Source organism: Equus przewalskii, chromosome 9, assembly GCF_037783145.1.
Source record: "Equus przewalskii isolate Varuska chromosome 9, EquPr2, whole genome shotgun sequence".
In the NCBI taxonomy this organism is placed as follows: domain Eukaryota; kingdom Metazoa; phylum Chordata; class Mammalia; order Perissodactyla; family Equidae; genus Equus; species Equus przewalskii.
The window spans coordinates 5,806,740-5,826,476 of record NC_091839.1 but is presented as its reverse complement, the minus strand read 5'-3'; the positions used below and the strand labels follow the sequence as shown (position 1 = coordinate 5,826,476).

The following is a 19,737-nucleotide window of genomic DNA, read 5'->3' as shown; positions in this document are numbered from 1 at the left end:
CCTCCTCCTTCGTTCTGCCCTTTCTCCAAAACACATCTGTAGAGCACCCTCCCAACTTCCTGCAGCCCTGCTGTATTCGTGTCTCATCTTCTCCTATCTGGTGCTCTTTGCGTCACCTCACAATGTTTTGGGTAATAAATATATTCCCCCTCAAAATGGTTCAAATACCAAGTAAGAATCTGTTGGAAGAAAATGGAAGCATCATATAAGAACCCCCCAAAAAGTGAAACAGTAAGTAGATAAGAGTGGCAAGTGACTAGGAAGACCCAGCAGAAGATGTGACATTTGAGACCAGAATGATGAACCAGTCATGTGAAGATAATGATGATGATGATAGCTAGTACTCACTGAACGCTTTTGAGGTACCAGGCATCATAAGCATTTTATCGCAATTAACTCAATCTTCGTAACAACTGTGTGGCATGTTATCACCACCATTTTACAGATGGAGAAACTGAGGCATAAGTGAAGTAATTTGTCCAAGGTCATACAAAGCCAGTATACATGCAAGTTGGATTTCTACCCTCTAGCTTTCTTTCCCTAGTTCAGCATCACTGGGAAGTACTTCAAATCAACTGTAAAACATTATCATGTGTATGCTCATGCTTTTTAAATGACTAAGCATGGGTATTTGGATGAATCCTCTCATAACAAAATAAGATGGCATAAAACTATGTGTATTGAAAGCAAATAAAATCTGGGGGATTAAAGGACTACTTCACCTTTGAGGTACCAGTGCTTGGGAGAGCTGAAGGACAGAGAATGTGAGAAACAGAAAGATACTGCCATTATCCCACAACTATATATACATAGCAGCCAGTCTATCCATAATTACAACTGTTCTTAATCCTTGTTTGATACCATGCCATGCTTCCTTAATTATCAATCTCTCAAAGATCCTTCAACATTTCATAGAATATCAAAATAAATCTCATGACTAAAAATAAATCAAAGGAAAGATTAAGTCCTTGCTTAATATTAAAACTTCACCATCCCATTCCAAACCCACTAACTCTATTGAGAATTGCTATGGAACGTGCCTTCACCTCTTGGCTTTCACTTAAGGCAGCACAAGTACTAGGCTCAGAGAATAACTTGTCTAAAGTTGGAAACACTATCACTCATTTCACACTAGAATTATCGTATCAGTGACATTCCTTTTTAAAATAATTTTACTTATTACTATCAAATATCATAGAGAACATAATCTGAAACATGAGCTACAGTAGCCCCCCTTAGCCGCAGTTTCACTTCCTGCTGTTTCAGTTACCCACAGTCATCCATGGTCTGAAATACAGTGCAGCATTTTGAGACAGATCACATTCACCTAACTTTTATTACAGTATATTGTTATAATTGTTCTATTTTATTCTTATTGTTGTTAGTCTCTTACTGTGCCTAATTTATCATAGGTATGTATGTATAAGAAAAAACATAGTATATATGGAGTTTGGTTCCAGGTATCCACTGGGGGTCTTGGAACGTATCCCCTGCAGATAAGGAGGGACTAATGTCCATAACTGCCCTTTACATTAAATAGTATTTACACAATCCTAATCATTGATCTGTATTACCTTTATCATCACAAGATAGGAAACCATGGAGACAGAAAAGACTATTCCATTTATTATCTAAAATTTAGAATATCTGAAGCCATCCTCCTTACAAACCATAATCATCTGTCAAAGTACAGTGCAGAAAACAAAACTCTCAAGTATTTCAAGAAGACACATATTGCAGGCAATTAATGCTTTCAAAATTGGTGGGCAGGCTGGAGAAGTAATGGGGATGGCTCTGGACTATTAATTTCAAAGTAAATCCCCATTATGATCCAGGGTTGGAGAAATGACTACTGCTGTTACCAGTGCTGCTGCCAGCAGTACTCCTCAAAGCCACAAAACTTAAAACTAGACATTAGATCATGGAGTTTAGCTGCAGCAAAGATGACAGAACTTGCTTGTCTGCTTTGCACAGAATGACCCCCAGAGTGCATATGCCCACACAGCAACATAATTAGTACTCTTCTTTTAGAATTTAGATTAAAAAGCACATCCACAGTTAAGCCTGTTCTGATCTCTCATAGTATGTTTCTTGGTTATGTTCTCACAGCACTTGTAAAAATTAAAATGTGTGAATTAAGCCACCTAGAAATGGACTGTGAATTATCCTCACCAAAATAATGACACTCCTAGCAGAGATCAGGCCACTTTTCTCTAGGCTTGCTAGTCTCCCACTGAAGACTATAGAAAGGCTGATCTTAATTCTTCAAGAGGAAAGTAGTGGAAAATTCTGCAAGAATTACCAGTGTCACAGTGAAAGAGTTTACTATACACAAAATGATTTTATTAGAGACCAAAAATTTTATCCACATCACTTTTTACTTCTTTTGCAGTTTTAATTTTCAACCTTATAACATTTACTGGATCCAGTGGGCAACTCAGTATCTTCACATGCCCATTAGCTAACTTCTATGTAGGACTCGAGTAAAATTGCATGCTACTGCTATAAGAAATGCATATTCACTTATGCTTGTTTGCTCTCCTGCAAAATTGTTTACAAATAGCATCATTGCAAAGAAAGATTTACACTTAATTCCTACATCTCCTACATCCTTCAGAGTGTTCTAGCATTAATCTTCTGATGTCTAGCAAGATTAGAATTTAGTGAACACTTTGCTACATTTCTTACAGGAGCTTTCTCTCCAGTGTGAGTTCTGTGATATAGAATGAGAAATGCACTTTAAACGAAGGACTTGCTACAATTTTTATATTCATATTGCTTCTCTCCTATGTTTGTTTTATACGAGATTCATATCGCCTAATGTCTTTCCCATATTTGTTACATATATAGGGTTTCTCTCCATTGTGGACTGACTGACGTCAATTAAGGGATTAATACTGGCTAAAGGCACATTGACTGCCTTCATATGGTCTCTCTCCAGTGTGAACTGTGATGTACAATAAGGTTTGTACTATTGCTAAAGACCTTCATTCATTACATTCATAAGACTTCTCCAGTATAAGTTTTCTGATGTTGAATCAGAGAGGATCTATGGCTAAAGTATATTACAAATACTTCATTCAAACAGTTTCTCTCTTGTATGACTTTTCACTTGTATAGTGATTCATACGGCCTAAAGGCTTTTCCACACTTACTGCACCACTGGGCTTCTCTCCACTATGTATTCTCTGATGGGCAGTAAGATTTGAGCCTTTGCTAAAAGCTTTCCCACATTCACTACATTTATATGGCTTTTCTCCAGTATGAATTCTCTGATGTACAGTAAGGTTTGAACTACAGCTGAAGGTCTTCCCACATTTAATACATTCATAGGGTTTCTCTCCAGTATGAATTCTATGATGTTGAAGCAGGGATGACCTATGACTAAAGGCTTTCCCACATATACTACATTCGTAAGGTTTCAATCTAGTGTGATTTCTCAAATGCATACTCAGTGATTCAGGCTGGTTGAAGGATTTCCTGCATTTTTGACATTCAAAGGGTTTTTCTTCAGAATGAATACTCTGATGCTGAATAAGAAATGAGAGGCTGCTAAAGACTTTCAGACATTTGTTGCATTCAAATTGTTTCTCTATAGTGTGAATTCTCTGATGTCGAGTAAGGTGCGAGCTACAGCAAAAGGCTTTTCCACATTCACTGCATTCATAAGGTTTCTCTCCAGTATGAATTTTCTGATGGTGAATGAGAGATGACCTATGAATGAAGGCCTTCCCACATATTCGACACTCATAGAGTTTTTCTTGAGTATGAATTCTCAGATGTTCAATGAGATGTGAAACACGACTAAAAGACTTTCCACAGTTCATACATTCATATGGTTTTTCTCCAGTGTGAGTGCTTTGATGATTAGTAAGTGACGAGACATGGCTAAAGGCCTTCCCACAGTCAATACATTTGTAAGGTTTCTCTCCACTGTGGCTTATCTGATGTCGAGTAAGGGATGAGCCATGACTAAAAGTCTTCCCGCATTCACGACATTCATAGGGTCTCTCTCCTGTATGAATTCTCCAATGGCGATTAAGGGTTGATTGTTTGCCAAAGGCCTTCCCACATTCACCACATGTATAGACTTTCTCTCTGTCATAAGCCTGGTGAAGGGTAAGAGATTTGCTCTGGCTGAAGGCTGCCACATTTTCATTAGAATTCAAAAGTTTCTTCCCACCACTCATATTCTCCTTTTTTATAAGTGACTTTTTTGGTAAGTTCTTCTTAAATGTATCATGTTTATGTGATTTCCCTTCAGCAGAAATTCTCTGTGGTTCAGAAAGAATAGACTTTAAGTGGAAAATGCTTCCAAACGTACTGTATTTGTAAACACTTTCCCCAGTGGGACTTTCTCTAAAGGTGAGGGTCACTGGTCTGAAATGTTCTACCTGATTTTCGAGCTTCCCCTCCAACTTCTCTACATATTCCTGGTCCTTGTTAAAATTTGGAAATTCATGACTTTGTTTTATAATTTTTTCTATTATTACCGTTTTGGGTGAACCTTCATCATAAATATCCTCCTCTGCTGACAATTCCTTGTTTCCCCATCTTGATTCCCAACCTGAAATATACCAAGAAAGAGAAACACTGCTTTTTCTGTTCTTCCTGAAAAGGAATTCCTATGGTAGAAATAAGAGAATAAAAATAAAGATAAAAATAAAACTGGATAAAAAATAAAGTCGTCCCCCCCCCCCCCCCCCAAAACACATGGCTCTGACAACTCTCATATATTCAGTGACTTCTGAACAAAGTTCGAATGGAGCACTGAGAATACAGACAGCTCAGAGAGGCTGGAACAGAGTGTAAGATGGGACATGGGTTAAACACAGGCAATCAGTAGGTGGAAAAAAATGAAACTATCAGAAAGAAAATGTGGAGGGCATTCTGGATCCCAAGCCAACATTTTCTACCTATATTTATGTGAAAGACCACATTTTGCCTCACAGCCTTGGTTCCCCAACCTTCAATGAATCTCAATTTGCTGTCATATTAGTATGCTTAAAATGCAGAATTTATAGTGCTGCATTAAACAGTTACAATGACAACAAAATATTCTAAATATTCTTCACGGTTCAGAAAGATTTAGGCTTTATGAGTTTATGCAGGATCTATGTGAAATCATATCACTTACTGGACATTAGAAAATATTGTTCCTAGAAACCTTCTTACACATTCCTTACTTTCTCTAACACTTATGTTTATATTTCATCTTTGAAGCTCAATCTTAGAGGAAAAGCGACTTTCCATTTCACTGACAGTTTCTCTTAGCCTAAAACCATCAATATATTTTTCCTTAAGAAGACTTAAAAATAATAATATGCTTTATTTTGTTTCAAATAAAATAATTTGAATTATGACGGCAAAATCCTCTACTTTTGAGATGACACAAGTAATACAGAAAGATGATAATTTGAGACAGGAAATGGTGGTTTTGAAATCTAAGCTAAGGATCCCTTAATTTTGTTACATTTGGGATCTCTGAAGATAGTATCCCTAAAATATCCTAAAATGCCTCCACACTTTCTTTTTTTTTTTTTTTGAGGAAGATTAGCCCGGAGCTAACTACTGCCAATCCTCCTCTTTTTGCTGAGGAAGCCTGGCCCTGAGCTAACATCATGCCCATCTTCCTCTACTTTATATGTGGGATGCCTACCACAGCATGGCGTGCCAAGCAGGTGCCATGTCCGCACCCAGAATCTGAACCGGCGAACACCGGGCCACTGAGAAGCGGAACGAGTGAACTTAACCGCTGTGCCCCAGGCCGGCCCCCGCCTCCACACTTTCTACAAGCATCTTTAACAAAGATCTCTTTTGCCTGATTCACCATAACTTACCTGAATACACACCTTCTGACAGTTTTTTCTCCACCATCCAAGGTTCTTTCCCATCCTCCAATAAAGTGATCACATATGGCTTAGGTATAGAAAGACCTGCTTGTAGAAAAAATACACAACTTGTTTAAGCTGTGGTCCTCATGGAGGAGAGGCCACCATCACAAAAGGGACAAAAGGAAGGTTTGAAGGATGTTCACTGAAATGGAAAGATAAGCTTCAGGCAGCGCATAAAAGAGCTATACGTTTCCTTGGAAACGTGAAATAAAAATGCAGCAATTTACTCAGGAGGATCTCTAGTAACTCGAAGTGGCAGAAGAAAGATCTCCCTCAGTGGGGTGGAGGGGGAGATATGCTTACCTAGAGAGACCAGGTTCTCATAATTCTGCACCATCACATCCTTGTATAAATCCCTCTGAGCAGAATCTAGCCATCCCCACTCTTCATGAGAGAAGTCTATGGCCACATCACTAAATGTCACCTGAAACAGTAAACACATTTAGGCTCAACCATAGCCCAGGTCTCTTCTGTCACCAATCACAGGGTAAAATTACCCTGGCTGTGGAAGAAGGGAATAAGATTTAGCAGTTGTAACAAGGATCAGGAATCTAAGTTGAGTAATAATTGGATAATTATGTGTTTGACATTGTTATACAATAAGGGTAAAAGACAAATACAAGAGCTATGCTTTAGGAGAGTTAACTTTGTCAAAGGGAATAGAATTATAAAACTTTTAAAAATCAGCATTCAACTCTTGACAGCACATGGACAAGAGCTTAGTCATGTTTTTATAGTTTACATGCTAGGTAAGTAATAAAAAATGATGATCCACTAAGGTTCAAAAGAAAAAGTGATCCAACAGGTTCTGAAAAAAGATATCTTTATATTAAAGACAGACATAAACATAACTAATTTATAAACAAAAAACAAAAACATTTATGATATATAACTCAACCGTATACTGATAATCAATCTATAATCAAAATAATTTGAGACCCCTGGGCAAAAAGACTAAAGGATGGTTTCATGCCATAGGTAGCCCTTGAATAGGATCTTAAAGTAAGGGCAAAGAATAAAACAAAGGATACATTTCAAGAAAAATATTTTAAGGAAACAGATTTCTTCTCAACAGCACTCACTCATGGTATTATTTAAAATAGCAAAACTTTAGAAAAGCTTAAATGTTCAATAAGAGCTTACTGGTTAGTTGAATTATAATATGTCCCAGAAATGTAGATAATATGCGCATGCAATTAAAATGGCATCATTACTATCTTTCATTGGTGAAATAGACATTGTTTGGCTATGGTAAATTTTTCCATCCAAGAGTGGGTGATTCAATATTCTATTACTTTATTTGGATATTTTGCATGTATGTCTACCCGTGACACTGTTCTCTGGTTTTAAAGAGAGAATTTACCTTTGTGAGGTGTTGAGGAAAGAATTAAAAATCAAATCTGCCAACCAGAGAATCCACTCCACAATGCAGACAAGAAAGAGAACAGTTTTATTATTGAATAAGCATTAAACCAGACTGTAATACACTTCACAGGCAATCAGTAATGAGACTGCAAGGACAGAAAGAAATCTCACCCTTTTATAAAACCAGGCAGGTATAATCCTTTACATGTATGTTTTCAAAATAAATAATAACTTGTCCTCGAGTAAGAGGATTTGACAGCATTTTTTGCTGTACATAGTTCACCCTAAATTCACCTGGTAACTGGAGTGGCCATCTGCCTTTACCCCAAAGGAAAACAAAACTTGTCTATCTTTATGACAAGTAGGTGGATAGAACTTGAAGCCAGCAGCCTAGGCTAAACTCTCGCAAAGAAAGGGAGACAGGTGCATCTCCCTTCATGTTTCCATTTCAAAGAACTGGCTCCAAGGCCCTTAAGAAAGACTTTACTGCCTCGTAAAATTGGCAGAGGCTTATTTAGCTTTGAAAAAGGTTTACAAGTATCTCAAAGGGACATAGAAAGGATTTACAATTACAGGTTTTTCTCAAGGAAATGGAAAGAGAGAGACGGTCTCCTTCCCTTTTGGAACCAGGGAAAATTCTTTTTTACATTTGTATTTACTCTCACCCAGGTATTAGGATTATGCTACCCTTGTCATATGAGCTGAAAAATTCTCCATCTTTTCCTACTGTCCACGATGGTCTTAAAACGATTGGCTTTCACAAATCGCACCTGATAAACCAAATACAATCATATGCTGCATAATGACGTTTCAGTCAACAACAGACCACAAATACAACAGTGGTCCCGTAAGATTAGAACCATCTAGCCCAGGTGTGCAGTAGGCTATACCATCTGGGTTTGTGTAAGTATACTCTATGACGTTTGCACAACGACAAAATCACCTAAGGATGCATTTCTTTGTTTTTAAGCGACACACGACTGCAAAAAAAAAACACAACACCCTATTAAATGCATAAAACACAATGTTTTATTCCACCAATGCAAAGATATTTCATATTTTAAACTTTGAAAACATATTAATGAATGTCATTGAATTAATAGTCTAAAGAAGAAAACCTACATAATCTCATTAATAGATACTCTTTGCTCTTTGTTTAGATCAGGGTTTCTCAACCTTGGCACTACTGTCACTTTAGGCTAGATAATTCCTTGTTGTGGGGAGCTGTCCTGTGCATTGTAGGATATTGAGTAGCATCCCTAGCTTCTACCCATTAGATGCTACTGGCAACTCCCCTCCTGCTGTAGGGTTGTGACAACCAAAAATGTCTCTAGGCATTATCAACTGTCCCCTATGGGTGGGGCTAAGGGGGACAAAAATCGCCCCATTTGAGAACCACCACTTTAGAAAATGTTTGCAGTTCCTTGAAGGGCTCTCTTATGCCTCTCTACCTAAACTCGAGGCGTTCTCCCAGTTCAGTATAACTTCACTTTCACCTCTGCCTCCCCAGTACTGTGGGCCAGAAAACCACTTCCAGCCCTGCTTCCCCAGGGGCGCTTCAGCTCTTCCTTCCCCCTCAATTGCCTGGGCAGCCTGGGATGTTCATTTATCTTTGTCCCCAGAAGAACTTAGGGTATTTGTCCTAGCACTTAGGTTAACTTCTTATGCTTTCTTACTTTTCTGCCAGTCTTGTACCGCTCAATCAGTAGCCACTAGCCACATTTGGCTATATAAATCTAAATTAATTAAAATTACAAATTAAATAAAATTAAAAATTCAGTTCCTCAGTCACTCTAGCCACAGTTCAAGTACTCAACAGCCATACGGGGCTAGTGGCTACCACACTGGACAGCACACATATAGAAATTTCCACCACTGTAGAAAGTTCTCTTAGACAGTCTTGTGCTAGATCATGAAGTCCCACATGTCAGTATATACTCAAACCTATGTAAGTTTCTTCCTAACAGGTACTTCACAAGTGTTTGGAAAATGAGTCAATGAACGGTTTGGCAATTAGTTCACTTTAGCTTTTACTTGAAAAAAAATAGTTTTTTCAATTCTAATATTTTCAAGAAACCAGACTCTGCCCAACACGCACATCTGCCACTCATCCCTTCTCTTGTGCAGGCTTCACCTTCCACCCATGATTCTGCCCCACTATTTCTGCATCACTCATTCATTCAACAACTATATACTAAGCATCCATTTTGTGCCAGGTACCACTCTGGGTACTAAAGATAATACAGTCAACAGAAAAGAAAAAATATCCCTCTCGGTGGGAGGAGACAAACAATGAGCATATGTATTACTAACTATACAGTGTATCATATAATGAGTGATAAGTGCCGTGGAAAACAACAAAGCAGTGATGGAGGAGAGGAAGTGATACTCAAGAGAAGGTAACTGCAACTTTAAATAGGTGTTCAGGGAAGCTTTTCTGAGAAAGCAACCATTGAGCAAAAATAAAAGGCAGTAAGAACGCACACTTGGGCATGTCTCGGGAAGGACTATTCCAAGCAGATGGTACAGCAACTTCCAAGGCCTGGAGGCAGCTGCCTCTGTGGCTGGAGCCCACAGGTAACAAGGAGACAGAGAAGGAAGATGAGATCAGAGAAGTAACAGAGAGCCTAAGTGTACAAATGTTTTCAAGTCATATAGAACGCTGACTTCTACTCTGAGGTAGCGCACCAAGACTTTCAAGCTGAGGAATGACAGGATTTTAGACAACATGAGGATCACCGTGACAGCTGTACTGAGAAGAGACTGAAGAGGGTGAAGGGCACAAGCAGAGAATCCCGCTAGGGGGCTACCTCAATGATCTAGGTGGCTTGGACCAGGGCGACAGTGGAGGTGGCGGTGACGGGTAACCCGTGGCCGATTCTGTAGACATCCTGTATATATTTTAGATCAACTGCAGTGTCCGCATGTGAGTTATAAGAGAATGGGAGGAATCGAGGATGACTCCAAACATCTCCTGACTTGAACAACTGAAAGGACTGAGGTACCATTAATTCAGACCACATTATACAGCTTTGATAACCATAAAGCAAATAACCTAAAATTCTCAACTCGAATTTTGAATTAATAAAAAAACAAGTTTTGCTCAAGACTACTGAGGCTTCTAACAGAAAACTGTTAGGAAAGAGGAGCACTGAGATAAGACAGCATTTTGGAGTTCTGCGGGCTCCAGCCTTTCCCATAACGAAAGGAATCAGAGATCCAGTCTTTTAAGGACTTCTTAAGGGGGAAACTGGTAGGAGAAGCAAAGCAAGCACTCCGGAGGCCTGCTAGGTGCTTCAGGAAGATGGGGACACGCCGACTTACCTGGAACATGACTTCGCAGTTCCCGATAGTCAACAGGCCTCCTTGCAGGCTCCCGTCTTACAGAAGGGCAGCGTCCTGGGAAGGCGGATCAAGAACAGGAAAAAGCCGTCAGGAAAACGCAGGCTTCTCCTGCAGCTCTGCCACGCGCCTAGAGGGAAAAGCACGCTGGAGGCGGCTCCCAGGGCTCCACGCTGGCCCTGACTCGCACAGCGTTCCCCGGCACGGCGTAGCCACCGGGTGCCGCCTGCGCGCACATCAACTATTGCACAGAGGAGACACACTCGGAAAACAACAGTAACGGTGTCAAGAGTCCGCTCCATCTCCACCACCATGCACGGCGGGCATTCACGGTACTACGGATTTCTTTTTTAAACGACGAGGAAACAAACTCAGCAACTGTTCACGGTTACACAACTGGGAAGCGTCAGCTTCACGATGGGTGACAGAAACCACCGCAGACGGCGTTTGCCCCAGCGCGGGCTGTGCACGCCCGCTCGCCCGCGTCCTCCCGGCTCCCCCGTTCCGCGCAGGCCCGAGCGGCCCGCACAGCCAGGGCCCCGCCGGCGCGCACACCGCGGGGCAGACCCCGAGACCAGCAGGGCCCGGGGCCGCTGGCCTGAGGCCCGCCGGCCGCCCGCCGGGCCCCACACTTGCCTGACTCCGCAGCGGGACCTCCGGGCCCCGAAGCCCGCGCTGGGCCTCGCCCGGTGCCCCGAGGCGTCCAAGGCGGGCACCTCCGAGGACCCGACGCGCCGGGTCGCGCCTAGCGGACGATAGCCGCTGCCCCCGCACCCTGCCCAGAGGCCTCCCAGGTTCCAGGACGGAGAATCCGCCGGCTGGCCAGAAGCTACCGCGAGGCGGACCAAGGGCGAGGGCCCCAGCCCGGAGCAGCACTTCTAAGGCGACTCCGCCTCAGGGACAAAAGTTACCGGGGCCTCGCACGGTAGCCTCCTGAAAAACCACACGTCCCAGAAGTCTCCGCGGCCGCACGCGTTCTCGGCGCACCGCGAGAAAAACGGCCCGGGCTCCCTAAGAAACCACAGCGCCTGGGGCCGTCGTCGCAGAGTGGCTCAAGCAGGACACAGATGCAAAGTATCGAGAGGACAACAGTCGTCTCTGGAGAACTCTGCTTCCCAGAACCAACGGCAGCCCTCTACGGGCGTTGTGAAGACAATGACTTCCGAACCACAAAACTACACTTCCCAGAAGATGATGCGGCCGCGAAAGGTCTTCCGGGTCATTCGTTCGCTCGCACAGAGGTTCTTCTGCCCGCGCACGGGCGGCCCCTGCTGCTGCCGGACAGGAACTGGCCTCTACCCTGGTAGGGCTCTCATCAGAAACCCTCTCCACGCTGTCCAGCTCGTGTGTGCCCGCAGCATTTGGCGCCCACTTGCCCTGGACTATATTTCCCAAAATGCCATGTGTCTGGGGTGTCACAACAATAATTGAGGACAAGCGACACTTCCCGGCAACTCATGCGGTCACGTCATCGGTGTGACTCTGACGACCGCTCTGAAGTGCTACTCGCCCTCGAAAGGCTCAGAAATATCAGACTCGAGGGAGCTCACTGAGGACAAGGACCTCAGTCCTGGGAAGAATCGCTCCCGTAACTGACAGAGCCTGACCCGCCTGTCCCCAGACGCGCTTCTTAGTTTGTGTCCTTGTCCAGCCCAGGCAAATGGGCGCTGGACACATGCGCATAGGCCAGAGCAATCTACTGTTGGTGTCTATGTGGGTTGTTCCCTTTACTTTCTTTTCTAAATTTAATTTAATTTATTTTTTAAAATTATAAAAAGTACGACTATGAATTTTCTTGTAGAGGTCATGTACTCATGTGCATAAGATTCGTTAGACAGTGCTTCCACTTTGGTACATCTTGTGGCTGTGGAATTTAACCCCGGTAGCAGCAGTAGTTTTAAAAAACATTGTCACATCAGCTAGATTCCTCTCCAAGCTTAGAGTATGTAACAAGGAAAGATTTGCCAGTGCAAAGTGTATTCCCATCTACGTCTTTATTGTACAATGGCAAATTGTTTTCCAGTTGTACCAATTTGCGCTGCTATCATAGTTCATAGTTATTTTGGTTGCCAACTATCAGTGCCAGCTCTTGATTTTGTGAAACTTTCCAATTTTGCCACTCTGCTAAGTGTGACATTATAACTCATCATGGTTTAAATTTGCATTTCAATTATTGTTAATAAGATTGAGAATCTTTTCATGTGTCTGTTGGCTTTAGTATTTCCTGCTCTGACAATTGCATGTCTTTTGTTCAATGTTCTTTTAGAACAAAGGCCTTTTTAATATTAAAGTTCAACTTACATAGAAAAATGCAAGATGTTAAAGGGGGAGTGCAGAGACTAGGATATTAAAATTTATTTCCTCTTTAGAATCCTGGACTTTGACCTGGATTCAGTAACCAAATGTGTTTTCTACAGTTTTTGTATGTTTCAGGACGTTAAGTTCTCCCATTTATCGCCGGCTTGGGATATGTTGAGCCCCTTGAATCTGTGAAGTGGCATCCTCCTGTGCTCAGCACATTTTTCTTTCTTCATATACTGCCCTTTCCCCATTCTTTCCCTCTCCTCTTCTTGTGAACTCCAATTAGCTGTAAAGTAGGTCTTTCCACTCTATCCTCCACGTGCCTTAAATTCTCCTCTGTAATTTCCATCTTTCAGTCTCTGTACTGCATTCTGGATAATTTATTCTGATCTATTTACTGTTCATGATTCCCTTTCCAGGGGATTTTTCTTATTTCGATTTTTCAAAGATTTTTGTAACATTGTAGGCACAGTTGATCCATAATGTGCATCTGATAGTACCAATAACTCAAGGTTTTATGAATCTCTTTGTAAATTTATTTTTATTTTATTTTTTAAATTTATTTATTTTTTTCCTTTTTCTCCCCAAAGACCTCCTGGTACATAGTTGTATATTCTTTGTTGTGGGTCTTTCTAGTTGTGGCATAAGGGATGCTGCCTCAGCGTGGTTTGATGAGCAGTGCCATGTCCGCCCCCAGGATTCGAACCAACAAAACACTGGGCCATCTGCAGGCGAACTTAAACACTCGGCCACGGGGCCAGCCCCTGTAAATTTGTTTTTTGAATTCTTCACTCAGTTTGCTTTGTTTTGTTTTTGGTTGGTTATCTTTGTGTGTCTCTCTGTCTTTGAAAAGAGATTTTATCAGGCTTCCCAGTATCCTTGGATGAAAGTGCCTTTCTTTTCTAGAGATTATATAATTTTATTTTCAGACAAGATCTGGGATTATCACCGCTCTGGAACCACTTTAAACTATGCTAAAGACATAAAGGCCCTGCTCAGTCCACTCAGAAAATCTTACATAGGGACTCTTCATTGTTGCTGCTTTTCCTCATGAGCTTCCTGGAAGAATTATGACGCCTTTCCATCATAAGCCCTCAGATATCTGGGACATGAATTAAGTTCATCGGGGAGCAGGGAGCTAACATTAAAGAACTAGATGTGATTAGGGGAAGAGGTGAGAAGAACTGTAAATGGAGGCCTAGTCCTCTTGTTTCAATAGCTACGTCTGGCCAGTTCTTAACATTGCTTCGATGCTGGACCCCTAACATGTGAGTGCTCCGTGATTTGCATTATTAACAGAAAGGATAGAGGCACTCCGATGAGTAGAGACTAAGGAGGAGAAATGCAGGGGCAGGTGGAGTGGGGATCCACAGGCATAAGTAAGCCAGTTTTAAACACATATGCCAGTCCCTTGAGAAAGAAAACAGGGCCAAGAAAGATCAATAAGGAGAGAGGAAATTACTACATGCCATGCAGAACCCACTCCCACCAGCCCTGAGCTGCCTTCTTTCCCTTTTCTGTTAGGCAATATTTGCAGTAAATGATTTTGCTATTGGAATTTATCTGGTCAAGGGCACATTTTAGAATATGAACTTCAGAGAAGAAAAGCCAGTTCATGTTGATGCTGAAACTGTTCCAAGACTGAGGGTGATTAGGGAGTTTGGGATTCTAGCTTCCAGAGACATCAAAAACCATATGTATTTGCCATAGAGAGAAACTCCTGCTGAGACCTCTGGCAGAGATCTTTGTCCCTGTCCCTGGCTCATCCTCTACCTTTCACTTTGGAATAACCCTACACATCCCACTATGCGCCAAAGTTTTAAATCCAAGAGTCTAGTCCCAGTTCTGTCACTGGTTTGAAGAACTGTCCACACCCAATCGGGCCCAAGCCTGACCCTAAAATGCCCAATATCGAACCTGTGCAGAGCCTCCAACGAGACCTTTGTGTTGTCTCCTTCCACTCTTGAGGACCTCTGACATCCTGCATCACAGATTATTTATCAGTATCAGGCTGACACCAGACTCAAGGGTGAACCCAGTAGGCAGTGCCAGGTGCGCATACGTTTGACCAACAGCGTACAGCCATTGCTTGGTAGATTGGCTGGGTTCCCTGAGGGACACTAAGAGCTGGTGTCAAGGGCCCTGTTTGTGACTATCATGGGGAGAAGGGTGCCCATCTCACTTTTGTCCCTCTCAGATCATAAAGGAATTGAAACAAGCCTTGCTTTACTTCCATAAGAAGGGACTTCGCTTACACCTTAAGCCTGAGAATACCCTCATGGGACTTACTATGTAGAGAGCTCAAATTTTTCCTACTTGTTGACTTTGCATGATTTCTCTAAAAATAAATAGCTTGGGGGAGATGAACTCCAATATGTATGTTAGTCTTGGAAAATAAGTGGATGGAAGAAAAGTGTCACTGTTTTTTTAAAAAGTTCAATAAACACTGCTGCAAAATTAAAAAAAAATTCATTCTGTCTACCTATAGAAAGTGACTTAACATGCTAATCTATTGAAAGAAAGTTATCACTTATTCACAAATATAGATTTGTATTTTGTGTACTTTTATCCTTTTTCATTCAATCCATTGTGAATGTCTTGCTATATTAGCAACGTATCACCTACGTTGTCATTAGAATGTCCACAGTGTCCCATATTAAGAATCGTAACAGGAACAGATTTAAGCTGTCTCCCCTTGGCGAACATTTGCTTTGTGCTTAGATTTTTGCTTAAATGTGTGAAGAATATCCTTGTACATACATTGTTGCATATATATTTGGGGTTTCTTTTAATGTTAAGTCCCCAGATTCTATATTACTGGCCAAAGAATTTGCCCATCTCTGGGCTTCTTTGATACGTAGCAACAGAATGCCCTGAAGAAGCCTATTCTGTTCTGTGTTTGGTCCTTAAGACAAAGTCTGGAGTTTTCTAGAATCTAGTTCCAAGTTTTTGGGTAACTGGTGAAGGGGTCTACCAGCCTCTGGGACCCCTTTTTAGTGTATTCTCTTTCACCCAAACTGTAGGAGGAAAACAGCATGTGGGGCTCTGGACTGCCTATACGAGTGGTGATTGAGGGCCACAACCACAATGGGGCCCTCACCTGTGAGCTACTGGTGGGTCCCTGCCGTTCAAGAGCTGCTCCTGAAGGAAGAACTAAAGACCTGAGAGGTTGTTTTGGCGCATCGTTTGGGGCTGTAGTGGTCTGTACCAACTAGGGGGCACTGAGGCAGCTTTTGGTCCATCTCATTCCCTAATTGGGGGAAAGGACAGCAGGACATTGTCAGAAAAACATTGACTATAATGTTCCACCATGAGCACCTCTGAGAAGCTGCCCTGGTCCAGGTTTTGGAGGAGCCCAGTTCGGGCCCACTCTCAAAAGCTCTTGCCACCTTAAATTCAGTCTTATTTCCAGAGCCCTCTCTGCCACAAGTACCTTCCTGAGTGTTCAGTGAAGGAGGAATCCCAGTATGGTCTTTTGTCTGTCTTATGTCCTCTGTGACAGACATACAGTTGGTACTCAATAAATGTTCTATGTACCCTGCTCTGATGGTTAATTTTATGTGTCAACTTGTTTAGGCTATGGTGCCCAGGTGTTTGGTTAAACACCAGTCTAGCTGTTGCTGTGGAGGTGTTTTTTTTTTTCAGATGGGATTAACATTTAACATTAAGTCAATAGACTTTGAGTAAAGTAGATTACCCTCCATCATGTAGATGGGCCTCATACAATCAGTCAAAGATCTTAAGAGAAAATGATTGAGATTCCCTGAGAAAGAAAAAGCTCTGCCTCCAGACTGCCTTCAGACTCAAACTTCAACGTCAACTATCCCCTGGGTCTCCAGCCTGCTGGCAAGAACTCAGACTTGCCAGCACCCACAATCATGTGAGCCAATCCCTTAGAATAAAAACATCTCTATCTCTGTCTCTGTCTATCTAATTTATGAACACACACACCCCTTATTGGTTCTGTTTTCTCTGGAGAGCCCTGACAAATATGGCTGCCATCTGTCTCATGGAGCTGATTCTGTGCACTGTCACCATGCTCTACTATACTGCTCTATGGGCTCTGGAGCATCACTATTAAAAAATGCTAACCTTTTCTTAACACTAACCCTTTCCTGACACCTAGGCAATAATATCCCCTAGCAATACATGTACTTCCTGCAATTGGCCATTCTCTCTCTTTAATCAACACTTTTTTCTCTCTTTGCTAGATCTTTCCCATCATCTTTCGGACATGCTTAGGTGTCTGGAATAGCCTCGTCTTTTAAAAACCCTCTCTTTACCCAAAACTCCCTCCAGCAAATGCTCTACTTCTCTTCTATTCTTAGTAGAAAAGCTTCCTGGAAACTTTTTCTACATTAATCTTCTTTAATTCTCACTTCACAATCTCTCCATAACTATGCCATTTCAGAGAGCAGTCCTATTATTTTCCTGAGACTGCTTTTCTCTAGGTGAGAGTAACCTCCACTTTGCTAAATCTGAGAGTTGCTGTTCTGTTATTACATTTCTTGGCCTCTTGACATTTGACGCAATTGACCACTTTCTCATTCTTAAATCTCTTCTCTTGGTTCTATGACACTACATTTTTCTCAATTTTCATCCTAATAGCTGCTGCTTCTCAATTTCCTTTACTTGTTCTTCATCTTTTCTTTGATCTCTAAATGTTAAAGGGACACAGAACTTGATATTTGGCATCCATTTTCCATATTTCCTATATATGTTCTTCTATGCATTTCCATGTGTTTTAAATCATTTTTCAAAAATGACTCCCAAGTCTTCATCTATAGTCCAGCCTTTACTCTCCTGGGAACTCTCAATCCGTACAGCTAGCTCTTTACCTCCCAGCTCGTTTTTGTTGTTCATTGGCAACTCAAACTCCACATGCTTCACGTGGCCCGCCCGGAGGTCTTGATAGTCTCCTCATCACACTCCTCTTTCAAGGTCCCACCATTTAGTAAATGGAATCACCATCCACCTATTAGATAAAGCTGAACATCCACACATTTTCCTTTATTCCCCTTTTGTCTTCACTTACCCTCCCCACACATCCATTCCAGCAGAGAGGGTTGTTTTCAATGCTACCTTAAAGCAATGGGACATCAGCCTTCATTTATCCATGTCAAATTCTCACCTGAAACACTGCAAGGGCTGCCAAACTGGTCTCCATGCTTTCACTCTTGCATCCATACAGTCCACTCTCTATACAGAAATTAGATGATTTTTGAACTACATAGCAAGTATTCCACCTTGTAATGTCTTTTAATGTCTTCTGATCTCTCAAAGAATACAGTCCAAACTCTTCATGTTGGTTCACACAAACCACACTTGACTCTGCCTCCTTCCATTCTTCTCCTTGCTCCATTCTTCTCCTGTGGTGTCCTCACAAAGACACCAATGTTAATTCAATGGCCTGCCTTCTCTACCTTTCATAAGCCAAACTTATGCCACCTTCAAGCCTTTAAACAAGCCTTTTGCCTGGAGGCTCACCCTCATGGTCTCACTGCTGTTCTTTCTTGTCATCCAGGTCCTTGCTCTACTGTCACCTTCTCAAATAGGTCTTTCCTCACCACTCTGTCTAGAGGTGCAGTCTAGTTACTCTGAATACCATCATATTTTAGTTATTTGCCCAACACTCATCATTTTTTGTTACTCATGTAGTTATTCACCATAGTTTGTTATCTGTCAGCAAGCACTTAACTGGAACTTATTGAAAGAAGGAACTGGGTCTCTTTTCACCACTGCATTTCCTACATGAAGCTCATTGCTGGGGTGTTGAAAGTACTTTCTAAGTCTGAAAGAATGAGAAAAAGAGAGAGAAAGAAAGGAGGAAGGGAGGGAGGGAAGACAGGCCAATGGCTTTTTCTTTTAGAAAAAAAGAGTGAGCCAATGTCTTTTCCTTTGGTAGCTACATTTCTTGAAGCAGTTATCTGCATGCTGTCTCTCTATTTCCCCCTCTCCATGCAGACTGCAACCCACTGCCAATGGACTTCTACTGATACAACTCTTGTAGGAATATTATTACCATAGTCAATGAAATTTCATGGCCAGTAAATGCAGAACACTTCCAAGGCTTTTTAAAAAATTCTTTCCAGGGTCTTTTTTTTTTAACAGCTTTATTGAGATATAATTCACATAGCATACAATTTACCCATTGAAAGTGTATAATTCAATGTTTTTTAGCATATTCACAGAATTGTGCAATCATCACCACAATATTAGAACATTTTTATTACCCTACATGAAATCTTATATACATTGTCACTCTCCACTCTCACTCCCAATTTTATCATCATTCCCAGCCCTAGGCAAGCAATAATCTACTTTAAGCTTCTATAGATTTGTCTATTCTGGGCATTTCATGTAAATACAGTCATAGAATATGTGGTCTTTTGTGAGTGGCTTCTTTCACTTAGGATGTTTTCGAGGTTCATCCTATTATCATATCAGTACTTCATTCTTTTTATGCTCTAATAATATTTCATTGTATGGATATACCACATTTTGTTTATCTATTCATTAATTGATGGACATTTGGGATGTTTCTACTTTGGGGCTATTATGAGCCTCTGAAGATCTTTTGATAATTCTAGCCTCTTTTTGTGCTTTGAAATTGATTCTATACTGCCACATTCTTCCATTTATCCATGCTCATCTGACAGTTCACTTTCTGATTCTTTTGTAGGATCCTATTTCTCTCCCTTACAACATAATACAGATGTTTCTATAGGGTCTAAGGAATCATGTGTTAAGATATTTTGGAAAACTTACTGTGAAAGCGTATAGTGTGCAAAGAGCCATCTCCTTAGTTTACAATGTTTCCTGACTGAGATATTGT

General features: G+C 41.4%; 1 protein-coding gene across 21 annotated transcripts; it reads right to left on the bottom strand.

Annotated features, from left to right (window-relative positions):
- Positions 1–2,321: 2,321 nt before the first annotated feature.
- On the bottom strand, positions 2,322–11,999 carry LOC103547707 (zinc finger protein 181). 21 transcript variants are annotated; one of them, XM_070632555.1, is made up of 6 exons: positions 11,513–11,999; positions 10,584–10,658; positions 6,198–6,318; positions 5,841–5,936; positions 4,494–4,567; positions 2,322–4,274 (listed from the first exon to the last, which is right to left on the bottom strand). In XM_070632555.1, exons 2-6 carry the CDS (start codon positions 10,590–10,592, stop codon positions 3,081–3,083), a joined length of 1,494 nt encoding a protein of 497 aa, XP_070488656.1. In that variant the 5' UTR covers positions 10,593–10,658; positions 11,513–11,999; the 3' UTR covers positions 2,322–3,080. The 21 variants fall into 21 exon arrangements, with proteins under 21 accessions (XP_070488656.1, XP_070488659.1, XP_070488652.1 ...); XM_070632558.1 differs by lacking the exon at positions 11,513–11,999 and adding an exon at positions 11,238–11,377 and having other exon boundaries at positions 4,494–4,625; positions 5,841–5,939; positions 10,584–10,731; XM_070632551.1 differs by lacking the exon at positions 11,513–11,999 and adding an exon at positions 11,238–11,377 and having other exon boundaries at positions 5,841–5,939; positions 10,584–10,731.
- Between the last annotated feature and the right edge of the window lie 7,738 nt (positions 12,000–19,737).